Source organism: Phocoena sinus, chromosome X (genome assembly GCF_008692025.1).
Source record: "Phocoena sinus isolate mPhoSin1 chromosome X, mPhoSin1.pri, whole genome shotgun sequence".
NCBI lineage: Eukaryota > Metazoa > Chordata > Mammalia > Artiodactyla > Phocoenidae > Phocoena > Phocoena sinus.
Window position 1 is genome coordinate 42,847,925 of NC_045784.1, and position 18,000 is coordinate 42,865,924.

At 42.0% G+C, this 18,000-nt stretch overlaps 1 protein-coding gene across 3 annotated transcripts in view; it reads left to right on the forward strand.

Annotated features, from left to right (window-relative positions):
* The window catches only part of ZNF81 (zinc finger protein 81), an 80,732-nt gene that overhangs the window by 28,660 nt on the left and 34,072 nt on the right, over positions 1 to 18,000 (forward strand). For all 3 annotated transcript variants that reach the window (XM_032620297.1, XM_032620298.1, XM_032620296.1), the window contains one exon: positions 14,862 to 14,988. In XM_032620297.1, coding sequence (XP_032476188.1) covers positions 14,955 to 14,988 — 34 coding nt within the window. In that variant the 5' untranslated portion in view covers positions 14,862 to 14,954. The remainder of the gene's footprint in view (positions 1 to 14,861; positions 14,989 to 18,000) is intronic.

Sequence of the window (18,000 nt, forward strand, 5' to 3'; positions counted from 1 at the left end):
TAATATGCTTTATTGGTATGTCTTTTTCATGTGTGTCTGTTCAAATATTTTGCCCATTTAAAAAAATTGGGTTACAGGCTTCCCTGGTGGCGCAGTGGTTGAGAGTCCGCCTGCCAGTGCAGGAGACATGGGTTCGTGCCCCGGTCTGGGAGGATCCCACATGCCGCGGAGCGGCTGGGCCCGTGAGCCATTGCGGCTGAGCCTGCGCGTCCGGAGCCTGTGGTCCACAACGGGAGAGGCCACGGCAGTGAGAGGCCTGCGTACCGCAAAAAAAAAAAATTCGGTTACATGTCTTTTTCTTTTTGCTTTGTAGGAGTTCTTTATACATTCTTTTTTTTTTTTTTTTTTTTTAAACATCTTTATTGGGGTATAATTGCTTTACAATGGTGTGTTAGTTTCTGCTTTACAAAAAAGTGAATCAGCTATACATATACATATGTTCCCATATGTCTTCCCTCTTGCGTCTCCCTCCCTCCCACTCTCCCCATCCCACCCTTCCAGGCTGTCACAAAGCACCGAGCTAATATCCCTGTGCCTTGCGGCTGCTTCCCCCCAGCTATCTACCTTACTACGTTTGTTAGTGTGTATATGTCCATGACTCTCTCTCGCCCTGTCAAAACTCACCCTTCCCCCTCCCCATATCCTTAAGTCCGTTCTCCAGTAGGTCTGCGTCTTTATTCCTATCTTACCCCTAGGTTCTTCATGACATTTTTTTCCCTTAAATTCCATATATATGTGTTAGCATACGGTATTTGTCTTTTTCTTTCTGACTTACTTCACTCTGTATGACAGATTCTAGGTCTATCCATCTCATTACAAATAGCTCAATTTCATTTCTTTTTAAGGCTGAGTAATATTCCATTGTGTATATGTGCCACATCTTCTTTATCCATTCATCCGATGATGGGCGCTTAGGTTGTTTCCATGTCCTGGCTATTGTAAATAGAGCTGCAATGAACATTTTGGTACATGACTCTCTTTGAATTTTGGTTTTCTCAGGGTATATGCCAAGTAGTGGGATTGCTGGGTCATATGGTAATTCTATTTGTAGTTTTTTAAGGAACCTCCATACTGTTCTCCACAGTGGCTGAACCAATTCACATTCCCACCAGCAGTGCAAGAGTGTCCCCTTTTCTCCACACCCTCTCCAGCATTTATTGTTTCTTGATTTTTTGATGATGGCCATTCTGACTGGTGTGAGATGATATCTCATTGTAGTTTTGATTTGCATTTCTCTAATGATTAATGATGTTGAGCATTCTTTCATGTGTTTGTTGGCATTCTGTATATCTTCTTTGGAGAAATGTCTATTTAGGTCTTCTGCCCATTTTTGGATGGGGTTGTTTGTTTTTTTGTTATTGAGCTGCATGAGCTGCTTGTAAATTTTGGAGATTAATCCTTTGTCAGTTGCTTCATTTGCAAATGTTTTCTCCCATTCTGAGGGTTGTCTTTTGGTCTTGGTTATGGTTTCCTTTGCTGTGCAAAAGCTTTGAAGTTTCATTAGGTCCCATTTGTTTATTTTTGTTTTTATTTCCATTACTCTAGGAGGTGGGTCAGAAAGGATCTTGCTGTGATTTATGTCATAGAGTGTTCTTCCTATGTTTTCTTCTAAGAGTTTGATAGTTTCTGGCCTTACATTTAGGTCTTTAATCCATTTTGAGCTTATTTTTGTGTATGGTGTTAGGGAGTGATCTAATCTCATACTTTTACATGTACCTGTCCAGTTTTCCCAGCACCATTTATTGAAGAGGCTGTCCTTTCTCCACTGTACATTCCTGCCTCCTTTATCAAAGATAAGGTGTCCATATGTGCGTGGGTTTATCTCTGGGCTTTCTATCCTGTTCCACTGATCTATCTTTCTGTTTTTGTGCCAGTACCATACTGTCTTGATTACTGTTGCTTTGTAATATAGTCTGAAGTCAGGGAGCCTTATTCCTCCAGCTCCTTTTTTCGTTCTCAAGATTGCTTTGGCTATTCGGGGTCTTTTGTGTTTCCATACAAATTGCGAAATTTTTTGTTCTAGTTCTGTGAAAAATGCCAGTGGTAGTTTGATAGGGATTGCATTGAATCTGTAGATTGCTTTGGGTAGTAGAGTCATTTTCACAATGTTGATTCTTCCCATCCAAGAACATGGTATATCTCTCCATCTATTTGTATCATCTTTAATTTCTTTCATCAGTGTCTTATAATTTTCTGCATACAGGTCTTTCGTATCCTTAGGTAGGTTTATTCCTAGATATTTTATTCTTTTTGTTGCAATGGTAAATGGGAGTGTTTTCTTGATTTCACTTTCAGATTTTTCATCATTAGTATATAAGAATGCCAGAGATTTCTGTGCATTAATTTTGTATCCTGCTACTTTACCAAATTCATTGATTAGCTCTAGTAGTTTTCTGGTAGCATCTTTAGGATTCTCTATGTATAGTATCATGTCATCTGCAAACAGTGACAGCTTTACTTCTTCTTTTCCGATTTGGATTCCTTTTATTTCCTTTTCTTCTCTGATTGCTGTGGCTAAAACTTCCAAAACTATGTTGAATAAGAGTGGTGAGAGTGGGCAACCTTGTCTTGTTCCTGATCTTAGTGGAAATGCTTTCAGTTTTTCACCATTGAGGATGATGTTTGCTGTGGGCTTGTCATATATGGCTTTTATTATGTTTAGAAAAGTTCCCTCTATGCCTACTTTCTGGAGGGTTTTTATCATAAATGGGTGTTGAATTTTGTCGAAAGCTTTCTCTGCATCTATTGAGATGATCATATGGTTTTTCTCCTTCAATTTGTTAATATAGTTTATCACATTGATAGATTTGCGTATATTGAAGAATCCTTGCATTCCTGGAATAAACCCCACTTGATCATGGTGTATGATCCTTTTAATGTGCTGTTGGATTCTGTTTGCTAGTATTTTGTTGAGGATTTTTGCATCTATGTTCATCAGTGATATTGGCCTGTAGTTTTCTTTCTTTGTGACATCCTTGTCTGGTTTTGGTATCAAGGTGATGGTGGCTTCGTAGAAGGAATTTGGGAGTGTTCCTCCCTCTGCTATATTTTGGAAGAGTTTGAGAAGGATAGGTGTTAGCTCTTCTCTAAACGTTTGATAGAATTCACCTGTGAAGCCATCTGGTCCTGGGCTTTTGTTTGTTGGAAGGTTTTTAATCACAGTTTCAATTTCAGTGCTTGTGATTGGTCTGTTCATATTTTCTATTTCTTCCTGATTCAGTCTTGGCAGGTTGTGCATTTCTAAGAATTTGTCCATTTCTTCCAGATTGTCCATTTTATTGGCATAGAGTTGCTTGTAGTAATCTCTCATGATTTTTTTTATTTCTGCAGTGTCAGTTGTTACTTCTCCTTTTTCATTTCTAATTCTATTGATTTGAGTCTTCTCCCTTTTTTTCTTGATGAGTCTGGCTAGTGGTTTATCTATTTTGTTTCTCTTCTCAAAGAACCAGCTTTTAGTTTTATTGATCTTTGCTATTGTTTCCTTCATTTCTTTTTCATTTATTTCTGATCTGATTTTTATGATTTCTTTCCTTCTGCTAGCTTTGGGGTTTTTTTGTTCTTCTTTCTCTAATTGCTTGAGGTGCAAGGTTAGGTTGTTTATTCGAGATGTTTCCTGCTTCTTAAGGTGGGCTTGTATTGCTATAAACTTCCCCCTTAGAACTGCTTTTGCTGCATCCCATAGGTTTTGGGTCGTTGTGTCTCCATTGTCATTTGTTTCTAGGTATTTTTTTATTTCCTCTTTGATTTCTTCAGTGATCACTTCATTATTAAGTAGTGTATTGTTTAGCCTCCATGTGTTTGTATTTTTTACAGATCTTTTCCTGTAATTGATATCTAGTCTCATGGCGTTGTGGTCGGAAAAGATACTTGATACAATTTCAGTTTTCTTAAATTTACCAAGGCTTGATTTGTGACCCAAGATATGATCTATCCTGGAGAATGTTCCATGAGCACTTGAGAAAAATGTGTATTCTGTTGTTTTTGGATGGAGTGTCCTATAAATATCAATTAAGTCCATCTTGTTTAATGTATCATTTAAAGCTTGTGTTTCCTTATTTATTTTCATTTTGGATGATCTGTCCATGGGTGAAAGTGGGGTGTTAAAGTCCCCTACTATGAATGTGTTACTGTTGATCTCCCCTTTTATGGTTGTTAGTATTTGCCTTATGTATTGAGGTGCTCCTATGTTGGGTGCATAAATATTTACAATTGTTGTATCTTCTTCTTGGATCGATCCCTTGATCATTATGTAGTGTCCTTCTTTGTCCCTTTTAATAGTCCTTATTTTAAAGTCTATTTTGTCTGATATGAGAATTGCTACTCCAGCTTTCTTTTGGTTTCCATTTGCATGGAATATCTTTTTCCATCCCCTTACTTTCAGTCTGTATGTGTCTCTAGTTCTGAAGTGGGTCTCTTGTAGACAGCATATATAAGGGTCTTGTTTTTGTATCCATTCAGCCAATCTGTGTCTTTTGGTGGGGGCATTTAGTCCATTTACATTTAAGGTAATTATTGATATGTATGTTCCTATTTCCATTTTATATATTGTTTTGGGTTCGCTACTATAGGTCATTTCCTTCTCTTGTGTTTCGTGTCTAGAGAAGTTCCTTTAGCATTTGTTGTAAAGCTGGTTTGGTGGTGCTGAACTCTCTCAGCTTTTGCTTGTCTGTAAAGGTTTTAATTTCTCCATCAAATGTGAATGAGATCCTTGCTGGGTAGAGTAGTCTTGGTTTCAGGCTATTCTCCTTCATCACTTTCAGTATGTCCTGCCACTCCCTTCTGGCTTGTAGGGTTTCTGCTGAGAGATCAGCTGTTAACCTTATGGGGATTCCCTTGTGTGTTATTTGTTGTTTTTCCCTTGCTGCTTTTAATATGCTTTCTTTGTATTTAATTTTTGACAGTTTGATTAATATGTGTCTTGGCGTGTTTCTCCTTGTATTTATCCTGTATGGGACCCTCTGTGCTTCCTGGACTTGATTAACTATTTCCTTTCCCATATTAGGGAAGTTTTCAACTATAATCTCTTCAAATATTTTCTCAGTCCCTTTCTTTCTTTCTTCTTCTTCTGGAACCCCTATAATTCGAATGTTGGTGCGTTTCATGTTGTCCCAGAGGTCTCTGAGACTGTCCTCAGTTCTTTTCATTCTTTTTTCTTTATTCTGCTCTGCAGTAGTTATTTCCACTACTTTATCTTCCAGGTCACTTATCCGTTCTTCTGCCTCAGTTATTCTGCTATTGATCCTATCTAGAGTGATTTTAATTTCATTTATTGCATTGTTCATCGTTGCTTGTTTCATCTTTAGTTCTTGTAGGTCCTTGTTAACTGTTTCTTGCATTTTGTCCATTCTACTTCCAAGATTTCGGATCATCCTTACTATCATTATTCTGAATTCTTTTTCAGGTAGATTGCCTATTTCCTCTTCATTTGTTAGGTCTGGTGGGTTTTTATCTTGCTCCTTCATCTGCTGTGTGTTTTTCTGTCTTCTCATTTTGCTTATCTTACTGTGTTTGGGGTCTCCTTTTTGCAGGCTGCAGGTTCGTAGTTCCCGTTGTTTTTGATGTCTGTCTCCAGTGGCTAAGGTTGTTTCAGTGGGTTGTGTAGGCTTCCTGGTGGAGGGGACTAGTGCCTGTGTTGTGCTGGATGAGGCTGGATCTTGTCTCTCTAGTGGGCAGGTTCACGTCTGGTGGTGTGTTTTGGGGTGTCTGTGGCCTTATTATGATTTTAGGCAGCCTCTCTGCTAATGGGTGGGGTTGTGTTCCTGTTTTGCTAGTTGTTTGGCATAGGTTGTCCAGCACTGTGGCTTGCTGGTCGTTGAGTGAAGCTGGGTGCTGGTGTTAAGATGGAGGTCTCTGGGAGATTTCCGCTGTTTAATATTATGTGGAGCTGGGAGGTCTCTTGTTGACCAGTGACCTGAAGTTGGCTCTCCTACCTCAGAGGCAGAGCCCTGACTCCTGGCTGGAGCACCAAGAGCCTTTCATCCACACGGCTCAGAATAAAAGGGAGAAAAAGTAGAGAGAATTAGTAGAAGTATGAGGAAAGAAAGAAGGAAAGGAGGAAAGGAAGGAAGGAAGAAAGAAGCAAAGAAGGAAAGAAAGGAGGGAGGGAGGGAGGGAGGAAGGAAGGAAGGAGGGAAAGAAGGAAAAAAAGACAGAAAGAAAGATGATACAGTAAAAATAAAATAAAGTATAATATAGTTATTGAATTAAAAAATATTTAGAAAAAAAAAGGGACGGATAGAACCTTAGGACAAATGTTGGAAGCAAAGCTATACAGAGAAAATCTTACACAGAAGCATACACATACACCTTCACAAAAAGAGGTAAAGGGGGAAAAATCATAAATCCTGCTCCCTGATACCACCTCCTCAATTTGGGGTGATTCGTTGTCTAAAGGAGGGAGGGAAGGAAGGAAAGAAAGAACGAAGGTAAAGTATAATAAAGTTATTACAATTAAACTTAATTATTAAGAAAAAGAATTTTTAAAAAAAGGTCATGGACGGATAGAGCCCTAGGACAAATGGTGGAAGCTAGAGTATACAGACTAGATGTCACACAGGAGCATACACGTACACCTTCACAAAAAGAGGAAAAGGGAAAAAAATCATAGATTTCGCTCCTAAATTCCCCCTCTTCAATTTGGGATCATTCCTTGTCTATTCAGGTATTCCACAGATGCAGGGTATATCAAGTTGATTGTGGAGCTTTAATCCGCTGCTTCTGTGGCTGCTGGGAGAGATTTCCCTTTCTCTTCTTTGTTTTCACAGCTCACAGGAGCTCAGCTTTGGATTTGGCCCTGCCTCTGCGTGTAGGTCGCTGGAGGGCGTCTGTTTTTTCGCTCAGACAGGACGGGATTAAAGGAGCCGCTGATTCGGGGCCTCCGGCTCACTCAGGCCGGGGGTTGGGGGATGGGGGAAGGAGGGGCACTGCGTGCGGGGCCGGCCTGCGGGCGGCAGAGGCAGCGTGACGTTGCGGCAGAGGCCGGCGTGACGTTGCACCAGCCTGAGGCCCGCCGTGCGTACTCCCGGGGAAGTTGTCCCTGGATCCCGGGAACCTGGCAGTGGCGGGCTGCACAGGCTCCGCGGAAGCGGGGTGTGGAGAGTGACCTGTGCTTGCACACAGGCCCCTTGGTGGCGGCAGCAGCAGCCTTAGCGTCTCCCGCCCGTCTCTGGGGTCCGCGGTTTTAGCCGCGGCTCGCGCCCGTCTCTGGGGTTTGTGCTTTCAGCCGCGGCTCGCGCCCGTCTCGGGGGCTCGCGCCCTCAGCCGCGGCTCGCGCCCGTCTCTGGGGTTCGCGCTTTTAGCCGCGGCTCGCGCCCGTCTCTGGAGTTCCTTTAAGCAGCGCTCTTAAACCCCTCTCCTCGCGCACCAGGAGACAAAGAGGGAAGAAAAAGTCTCTTGCCTCTTCGGCCGGTGCAGGCTTTTCCCCGAACTCCCTCCCGGCTAGTCGTGGTGCACTAACCCCTTCAGGCTATGTTCAAGCCGCCAACCCCAGTCCTCTCCCTGAGCTCCGTCCAAAACCAAAACCCGAGCCTCAGCTCGCAGCCCCGCCCGCCCCGGTGGGTGAGCAGCAAGCCTCTCGGGTTGGTGAGTGCCGGTCGGCACCGATCGTCTGTGCAGGAATCTCCCCGCTTTGCCCTCCGCACCCGTCGCTGTGCACTACTCCGTGGTCCCGAAACTCCCCCCTCCGCCTCCCGCAGTCTCCGCCCGCGGAGGGGCTTCCTAGTGTGTGGAAACTTTTCCTCCTTCACAGCTCCCTCCCACTGGTGCAGGTGCCGTCCTTATTCTTTTGTCTCTGTTTTTTCTTTTGCCCTACCCAGTTACGTGGGGAGTTTCTTGCCTTTTGGGAGGTCTGAGGTCTTCTGCCAGCCTTCAGTAGGAGTTCTGTAGGAGTTGTTCCACGTGTGGATGTATTTCTGGTGTATCCGTGGGGAGGAAGGCGATCTCCGCGTCTTACTCTTCCGCCATCTTCAAGGTCCCCCCCTATACATTCTTAATATGGGTGTTTTGTATACATATTGCAAATATTTTCTCCCAGTCTGTGTCTTGGCTTTTTGTTTTCTTAATGACATCTTTTTAAAATTTTTATTTTATTGAAGTATAGTTGATTTACAATGTTGTGTTCAACATTTCTGCTGTACAGCAGTGATTCAGTTATACATATATATATTCTTTTTCACATTCTTTTCCATTATGGCTTATCACAGGATATTGAATATAATTCCCTGTGCTCTACAGTAGGACCTTGTTGTGTATCCAACTGTATGTAATAGTTTGCATCTGCTAACCCCAAACTCCCAATCCATCCCTCCCCCACTGCCCCTCCCTGTTGGCAACCACAAGTCTGTTCTCTATGTCTATGAGTTAATGACATCTTTTGATGAGCAGAAGTTTTAATTTTGATAAGGTCCCATTTATCAAAATTTTCTTTTGTGGTTGTTGCTTTTTTTACTATGTCAAGAAATCCTTGCTTGTCCCAGCATTGCAAAGATGTTCTCTTATGTTTTCTTCTGGGGCATTTTTAGTTTTAGTTTTTATGTTTAGGTCGATAATACAGCTTGAATTAATTTTTTGTTGACTTTTTCTGTCATTTGTTTTCTATTTCATTAATTTTTTTGATCTTTGCTAGTTCTTTTACCTTCTTTGGGTTCATTTGGTCTTTTACTTTCTAGCTCCTTGAGGTTAAATTTTAGGTCATTGATTTTAGACTCTTTTCTAATATAAGCATTTAAAGCTATAAATTTCCTTCAAAATTTATCTTTATCTGCTTCATGCAAATTTTGATTTTTTTTAGTAAGCAGCCTTCTAAGTTGGCTGTCAGTGATCCCCACTTCTCGGTATTCATACCCTTGTGTAATCCACTCCCCTTTGTATGTGGGCTGGACCTAGTGACTTGCTTCTAAGAAACCAAATAAGGTAAAAGTGTTGGGATGTCACTTATGTGATTAGGTTATAAAAGACTGTAACTTCCATCTTGCTGGCACACACTCACTCTCTCTGGTTCTTCTTGCTTGCTGGCTTTGATGAAACAAGCTGCCATGTTGTGAACTTCCCTATGGAGAGATCCACGTGGCAAAGGACTGAGGGCAGCCACTGGCCAACAGTCAATGAGGAACTGAGTCACTCAGTACAACAGACCTCGAGAAACTGAATGTTATCAACAACCACTTGCCTGAGCTTGGAAGTGTGTCATTCCAAGTCAGTGTTCAAGATGAACGTAGCCCTGGCCAACATCTTGATTGCAGCCTTGTGAGAGACCCCAAGTGAGAGGACCTATTTAAGCCACACCTGGGCCTCTGACCCACTGTGAAATAATGGATATTGTTGTAACTAAGTTTTAGGGTAATTTGCTATGCATCAAATAGAAAGCTAACACAGATTTTGGTACTGGGAGTAGGGTGTTGTCATAACACACCTAAAAATGTGGGAATATCTTTCAAACTTGGATGTGGGTGGAGGCTGGAAGGATTTTAAGGAGCATATTAGAGAAATCCTAAATTGCCTGAATAGACTATTAGTTGAAATTTGGACTATAGGATGCCGATGAAGGCTCAAAAGGAAGTGAAGAACATGTTTTGGAAACTGGAGGAGCTTATGTGATAGAAACTTAGCAACACTGTCATCTGCAGTTATGTGGAAAGTAGAGAATTGTGCTTCATGAACTGGGTGATCTATCTAATATTTCCAAGAAAAGTGTTAAAGGCATCAAGTTTCTTGCTGCTTTTAGCAAAATATGAAAGGAGATAAATTGAGAGAAAGACTGTCAAACACAAAGGATCCAGGACTTGATGGTTTTGAAAATTATTAGCCTCTTCAGATAGCACAAGATTCTAAAGTTGAGAAATAGCTCTGCGAATCTGAGCTATTTGTAATGAGGTGGATAGACCTAGAGTCTGTCATACAGAGTGAATTAAGTCAGAAAGAAAAAGACAAATACCGTATGCTAACACATATATATGGAATCTAAGAAAAAAAAATGTCATGAAGAACCTAGGGGTAAGACAGGAATAAAGACACAGACCTACTGGAGAACGGACTTGAGGATATGGGGAGGGGGAAGGGTGAGCTGTGACAGGGCGAAAGAGAGTCATGGACATATACACACTAACAAACGTAAGGTAGATAGCTAGTGGGAAGCAGCCACATGGCACAGGGATATCGCCTCGGTGCTTTGTGACCGCCTGGAGGGGTGGGATAGGGAGGGTGGGAGGGAGGGAGACGCAAGAGGGAAGAGATATGGGAACATATTTATATGTATAACTGATTCACTTTGTTATAAAGCAGAAACTAACACACCATTGTAAAGCAATTATACCCCAATAAAGATGTTAAAAAAAAAGAAATAGCTCTGAAACACTATCAGGAAAATATGATCTAGAAATAAAGCAAAAGATGTGACTATACAACCTTTTCTTAAGACCTCAGATCAGAGGACCAGAGCATTCAGCCACACAAAACTCCCCTTGAAGAGATTGAGTGCCTCATAGATCTCAATCAAGCAAGAGGGCCTCTAGGAAGCTTAAGAGTGTTTCCCTCAGCCCTCTCAGCAGGAGTCCAAGATAAAGAATGGCTTATCTCAAACAGATCTGTAGGTGCACTTTTCGTCTAAGGGAGTGAACCCAGTGAGATTCACAGACAACTCATAAAATTTTAGAGCAAATTATATGAACAGAAACACTACCACCTTAGACAAAAATGGAAAGATGTCAGACCTTCAAAATTCTACCGGTAGGAAGCAGACTGAGAAAACTCTTCTGCTACCTTTCCTGAAATGCTACCTTTCAACCTTTCATGAAATAGGAAAGATGGCTCAGAGGGTGGGACCAGAAACACAGAGGGTAGAACCAAAAGCCATGAAGAACTTATCAAGGCGCTCCTAAATTTGCCCAGCCAGATAAAACTTATTTTCTTCATCATTTAAAAATTTTGTAGTTTGTATTCTGTATTCTGACCTCTGTTTCTTCTGTTCAGCACTGAGTGGTCATTTTAATCACTGTTTCCCTGTATGTAATATGTCTTTTTTTGTTTGTTTTCTGGCTGCTTTCTTTTCTTCTTTGGTTTTCATTAGTTTGACTACACTGTGCACAGGTGTGGTTTTCTGTGGATTTATCCTGCTTGAATCTGTAAATTTATGTCTTTTACCATATTTGGGAAGTTTCTGCCTCTTATTTTTTTATATAAATTTATTTATTATTTATTTTTGTCTGCATTGGGTCTTCGTTGCTGTGTGCAGGCTTTCTCTAGTTGCGGTGAGCAGGGGCTACTCTTCGTTGTGGTGCATGGGCTTCACATTGCAGTGGATTCTCTTGTTGCAGAGCACGGGCTCTAGGTGCACGGGCTTCAGTAGTTGTGGCACGCGGGCTCGGTAGTTGTGGCTCGCAGGCTCTAGAGCGCAGGCTCAGTAGTTGTGGCGCACGGGCTTAGTTGTTCCACAGCATGTGGGATCTTCCCGGATCAGGGCTCAAACCCGTGTCCCCTGCATTGGCAGGCGGATTCTTAACCACTGTGCCACCAGGGAAGTCCATGCCTTTTTTTTTTTAATTTTTTTTATTTTTTGTGGTACGCGGGCCTCTCACTGTTGTGGCCTCTCCCATTGTGGAGCACAGGCTCCAGACGCGCAGGCTCAGCCGCCATGGCTCACGGGCCCAGCCGCTCCGCAGCATGTGGGATCTTCCCGGACCAGGGCACGAACCCGTGTCCCCTGCATTGGCAGGCGGACTCTCAACCACTGCGCCACCAGGGAAGCCCCACTTGGTTATTTTTTTAAATTGAGGTATAATTGACATATAACATTGTATTAGTTTCAGGTATATAACATGATCATTCAATATTGTATATATTGTGAAATGATCACCACAGTAAGTCTAGCTAACATCCATTACCATACATAATTACAAATTTTTTTCTTGTGATGAGAACTTTTAAGATTTACTTTCTTAGCAACTTTCAAATATGCAATACAGTATTATTAACTATAGTTATCATGCTGTATATTACATCCCCATGACTTATTTATTTTATAACTGGAAGTTTGTACCTTTTGACCCCTTCACACATTTCACCCACCACCCACTCCTGCCTCTGGCAACCACCAACTGTTCTCTGTATCTGTGAGCTCTGTTTTCTGTTTTTTGTTTTTCTTAGACTCCACATATAAGTGAGATCATATGGAATTTTCTTTCTCTGTCTGATTTATTTCACTTAGCATAATGCCCTCAAGGTCCATCCATGTTGTTGCAATGGCAATATTTCCTTCTCTTTTATAGCTGAATAATATTCCATTGTGTGTGTATGTGTGTGTGTATGTGTGTGTGTGTGTATACACACACACACCACATTTTCTTTATCCATTTTTCCACTTATGGATGCTTAGGTTGATTCTATATCTTGGCTATTGTAAATAATGCTGCAGTGAACGTGGGAATGCAGATATCTTTTTGATTTAATATATTCATTTTCTTTAGATAGATACCCAGAAGTGGAAGTGCTGGGTCATACCTAGTTCTGTTTTTAATTTTTCGAGGAACCTCTGTCTTGTTTTCCATAGTGGCTGCACCAATTTACATTTCCACCAACAGTGCACAAGGGTTCCCTTTTTCCTGTGTTCTCACTAACACTTGTTATTTCTTGTCTTTTTGATGATAGCCACTCTAACAGGTATGAGGTGATATCACATTGTGGGTTTGATTTGCATTTCCCTGATGATTAGTGACATTGAGCACCTTTTCATGTACATGTTGGCCATCTGTATATCTCTTTGGTGAAATGTCTGTTCAGATCCTCTGCCCATTTTTTTTTTTTTTTTTGCGGTACGCGGGCCTCTCACCGCTGCGGCCTCTCCCGTTGCGGAGCACAGGCTCCGGACGCGCAGGCTCAGCGGCCATGACTCACGGGCCCAGCCGCTTCGTGGCACGTGGGATCTTCCTGGACCGGGGCACGAACCCGTGCCCCCTGCATCGGCAGGCGGACTTCCAACCACTGCGCCACCAGGGAAGCCCCTCTGCCCCTTTTTAATCAGATTTTTTTGGGTTTTTTGCTGTTGAGTTGTATGCGTTCTTTATATATTTTGCATATTAACCCCTTATCATATATATGATTTGCAAATATTTTTTCCCATTCAGTAGGCTGCTGTGTCATTTTGTTGAAGGTTTCATTTGCTGTGCATAAGACTTTTACTTTGGTATATTCCCACTTGTTTATTTTTGTTTTTTCTTGCCTTTGCTTTTGGTGTCAAATCCAAAAATTTATCTCCAAGACTTATGTCAAGGAGCTTACCACCTATGTTTCCATCTAGGAGTTGTATGATTTCTGATCTTATGTTCTAGTCTTTAATCCATTTTGAGTTATTTTTTGCATGTAGTATAAGATAGTGCTCCAGTTTCATTCCTTTGCATGTGGCTGTCCAGTTTTCCCAACACCATATATTGAAGAGACTGTCCTTTCCCCATTTTATGTTCTTGGCTCCTTTGTCATAAGTTAATTGACTGTATATGTGTGGGTTGATTTCTGGGCTTTCTGTTCTATTGTGTTGATCTGTATATTTGTTTTTATACCACAATCGAGTTACTTAATACATTCATCACTTCACAGAGTTGCTTAGTTTGTGTGTGTGTGTGTGTGTGTGTGTGTGTGTGTGTGTGTGGTGAGAACACTAAAGTTAATTTTTGTATATGATGTGAGATGTGGGTCAAGGTTTGTTTTTTTCCTCCAAAACTCATATCCATTTGTTCCAGCACAATTTTTAAAAAAGACTTTTCCTTTCCCCCATTGAATCACTTTGGCACCTTTGTCAAAAACCAGTTGTCCATATGTGTGCAGATCTGTTTCTGGATTCTCTTATTCTGTTCCATTGATATATGTGTCTGTACTTAGATCAATACCACACTGTCTGATTATTGTAACTTTAAAGTAAGTCTTAACATTGCATAGTATAAATCCTCCATGCTAATCCTTGCTTTGTGTATTCTAGTTCCTTTGCATAGCCATATAAACTTTTAACATCTCCCTGTCAATTTTTACCAAAAAGTTGACAAATAATTGGCTGAACAAGTAGAAGACAAATGAGTAAAGTGATATAAAATTTCAGCAGCACTCAGTCAAGTTGATTTATATATTATAACTGCACCCACCAATAACTGAATATGCAGTCCTTTCCAGGGACACATGAAACGTTCTTCTGGATAGAACATATGTTGAAATCATACAGTGTATGTTTTCTGACCCCTATGGAATTAAATTAAAATTGGCCAAAAAAAGAAAAAAGGCATCAAGAGAAAATGGCTATATTTTTGAAGACTAAATGAAAGCAGCAGTAGAGGGAGCTATGTAAAGTGAAAAAAAATGTACATTCTTCCTCCTAAAAGTTATAAAACACAAATTCCCATTAAAATGAGCAACAAAATAGGATCAAGTTCAAATCCTGTACAGAAATATTATTTTTAAAAATGAAAGACTGAGGGGCTTCCCTGGTGGAGCAGTGGTTAGAGTCCGCCTGCCAATGCAAGGGACACAGGTTCGTGCCCCGGTCCAGAAAGATCCCACATGCCGCGGAGTGGCTAGGCCTGTGAGCTGTGGCCGCTGAGCCTGTGCGTCCGGAGCCTGTGCTCCGCAACGGGAGAGGCCACAGCAGTGAGAGGCCCGCATACCAAAAAAAAAAAAAAAGAAAGAAAGACTGAGTGTTGTACACAATGAATAGCAGAAATTTCCAATTAGATATTTGTATTCTGTACATTATGTATAAGTAGGTATTTAATAGGCATACCCTATGGGATATTGTGGTAAAAGTTACTAAAAACAATTTTCTATCTATCTCTTCCCTATCCCGCCATGCTGACCATGTCACCATGAACGGGATTGTGTTGTTACAGGTGTCAGTGTCCTTTGAGGACGTGACTGTGGACTTCAGCAGGGAGGAGTGGCAGCAGCTGGATTCTACTCAAAGGCGCCTGTACCAGGACGTGATGCTGGAGAACTATAGCCACCTTCTCTCACTGGGTAAGCAGAGCCACTCTGTGAACCTACAAGGACCTTGTTATAGGTAAAATTGTGGCCCCTCCCCAAAGAAAATATGTTGAAGCCCTAACCCCCACTACTTCTGAATGTGACCTTATTTAGAAATAGGGTCTATCCAGAAGTAATCAAGCAAAAACAGGGTCATTAGATGGGCCCTAATCCAATATGACTGGCATCCTTATAAAAAAGGGACATCTAGACACAGAGACACAGAAACACAGAGGGAAAGCAATGTGAAGACATACAAGGAAAAGATGACCATGTGACTGGAGTGATGCATCTATAGGACAAGAAATGCCTGAGGCCACGAGAAGCCAGGAGTGAGGCATGGAACAGTTCCCTCCCTAGCACCTTCAAAAAGAGCATGGCCCTGCTTACACCTTGATTTTAGACTTCTGGCCTCCAGAACTTCAAGACAATAAATTTCTGTTGTTCTGAGCCACCCAGTTTGTGGTACTTTGTTACAACAGCCCTAGGAAACTAGCACAGCTTTCTGTACTGGGAAGCGGGGTGCTGCCATAACAAATACCTACAAAAACCATGGAGGTGGCTTTGGAATTGGGCAATGGGTAGAGCCTGGAAAGATTTTCAGGTGCTTGATAGAAAATGTCTAGATTGCCTCAGAGAAACTGTTGGTAGAAATAGGAGTGTTAAAGGTGTTTTTGGTGAGGTCTCAGATGGAAGTGAGGAACATATAATTGGAAACTAGTAGAAAGGTGATTCTTATTATAAAGTGGCAGAGAATTTGGCTGAATTGTGTTCTCTTGGGTAGAAAACAGAAGTCGTGAGTGATGAATTTGGATATTTAGCTGAGGAGATTTCTAAGCAAAGTGTTAAAGGCAGGGCTTGGTTTCTGCTTCATACTTACAGTAAAATGCTAGAGGAAAGAGAAATTGAAGAAGGAATTGTTAGTAAAAAGGAACTAGAATATGAAGATTTGGAAAATTCTCAGCCTATCCATACTGCAAAATATAAGAAGGTGTACTCTGGAAAGAGCACCAAGGGTGTGGCTGGACAACCAGTTGCTAAAAAGATTAGGTATATGATTTGTGGATCCAGTCAACCATCTCAGGAGAAACGCTGCCAGCTTGGGCTGAAGAGGACGGAGGCAGGGAAAAAGGAAGGAAGGCTGGGGTTCTGGGATTCTACAGACAGGAAACAGTCCAGTAAAGCTATTTGGCTGTGAACACCCTTCAAGAAAAGGGATGAATGACTCCCAAAATGGTTCAGAAGCCAGCAGGGCTGTCACTGCCATCACAGGCCCAGAGGGCACAGACTGGGGAGATGCAGGGTGACTGGCTGTCACCTCTTTGTTTCCAGAAGGTGAGCCACCTAATTAGTTTCAGAGCTAAGAGGGCAGGGCCACCACCCAGGTGTGAGGTCGCCACATCTGATCTGAGGTCACACCTCTTAACATGCTCTCTTGAACTCTCTCTTCAACTGTCCCTTATGGTACTTGTTGACTATCAATTTTGAGCCAGTATTTAGCCTTAGACGGAGTTTACCACCCACTTTAGGCACATTCCCAAGGAACACGACTCTGGGAGGACCCAGTCTCAGTGCTCCAAGGGCGGCTCCTGGCCTCATACCATCCACAGGCTGGGCCTCCATCATAAGGACTTGGGCCCCTTGTGAGCAGCAGTGGGAGGCAGGTGTTGCCCCTCCTTTTGTTTATGGAAGAGCCAGACACAAAATCTTACTCTTCAAGACCTTAGAAGGGATATCTCAACATGCCCCACACCACTGGACCCCTAGAAATTTCACTGCGATAGAAGACCCCTAAATTTTTGTCAGATTTATTTCCCACCTTCTGCCACACAAATGTCTTATCCATAAGTCTAGAGTAGTTGCTCCTCCTTGCTCACTAGGTCTAATGAGCATAGTATCATCCATGTAATGGACCGATGTGATGTCCTGTGGAAGGGAAAGTTGATCAAGATCCCTGCAGACTAAATTATGACATAGGACTGGAGAGTTGATCTGCCTCTGAGGTAGGACAGTGAAGGTGTATAGCTGGCCTTGCTAACAGAGAGAAAACTGCTTCTGCTGGTCTTGACTAACAGGTATTGTTTTTTAAAAAAGCATTTGCCAGATAAATAGCTACCTACCCGGTATCAAGGAGTGCGTTCATTTGCTCAAGCAACAAAACCGTATCTGGTACAGCAGCTGCTGTTGGAGTCACTACCAGGTTGAGTTTATGATAATCCACTGTCTTCTGCACAGGCCAAATAGGCATGGTGAATAGGAATGTAGTGCAACCACCACCCTGCATCCTTCAGGTCCTTGATGGTGGCAGTAATCTCTGCAGTCCTTCAAGAATGCGGTACTGCTTTTGGTTTACCATTTTCTGAGGTAGAGGCAGTTCTAGTGGCTTCCACTTGGCATTTCCCACCATAAAACGCCTCACTCCATAGGTCAGGAAACCAATATGGGGATACTGCCTGTTGCTGAGTATGTGTATTCCAGTTATGCATTCCTGGACCAGAGAAATAACCGCAAGATGGCTTTGGGGATCCACTGAGCCCACTGTGTGTGATGGACCTGAGTGAAAACTCCATTGATCACTTCACTTTTATAAGCCCCTACGCTGTCTGGTGGGCCACAGTGATGTTTTGGGTCTTTTGGAATTAGTGTCAGTTCAGTGCCAAGGTCCAGTGATATCTGGTAAGCCTCATTGTTTTTTTCCCCAACGCACAGGTACCCTGTAAAGGGCTATAGGTCCCTTTAGGGAAGGTTGGGAGAAAGGTTAGTAGTATACATTTTTGGCAGTGTCATGGGTTCCTTCCTTCAGGGACCCAGCCTCCCCTTCATTCAAAAGTGTTCATTCCGGGTATATAAACTGGCTCAAGTCTGAGAATTGATTGAGGAGCCAGGACTCTGTGTTTTGATGTTTCAAGTTAGACTTCTGTTCACTTGACCTAGGACTCTTCTCCTTATACAGATCAAGTAAGAATTTAGTAGATTGCCCACCTATTTCTTTTCTAGGGATGTCAG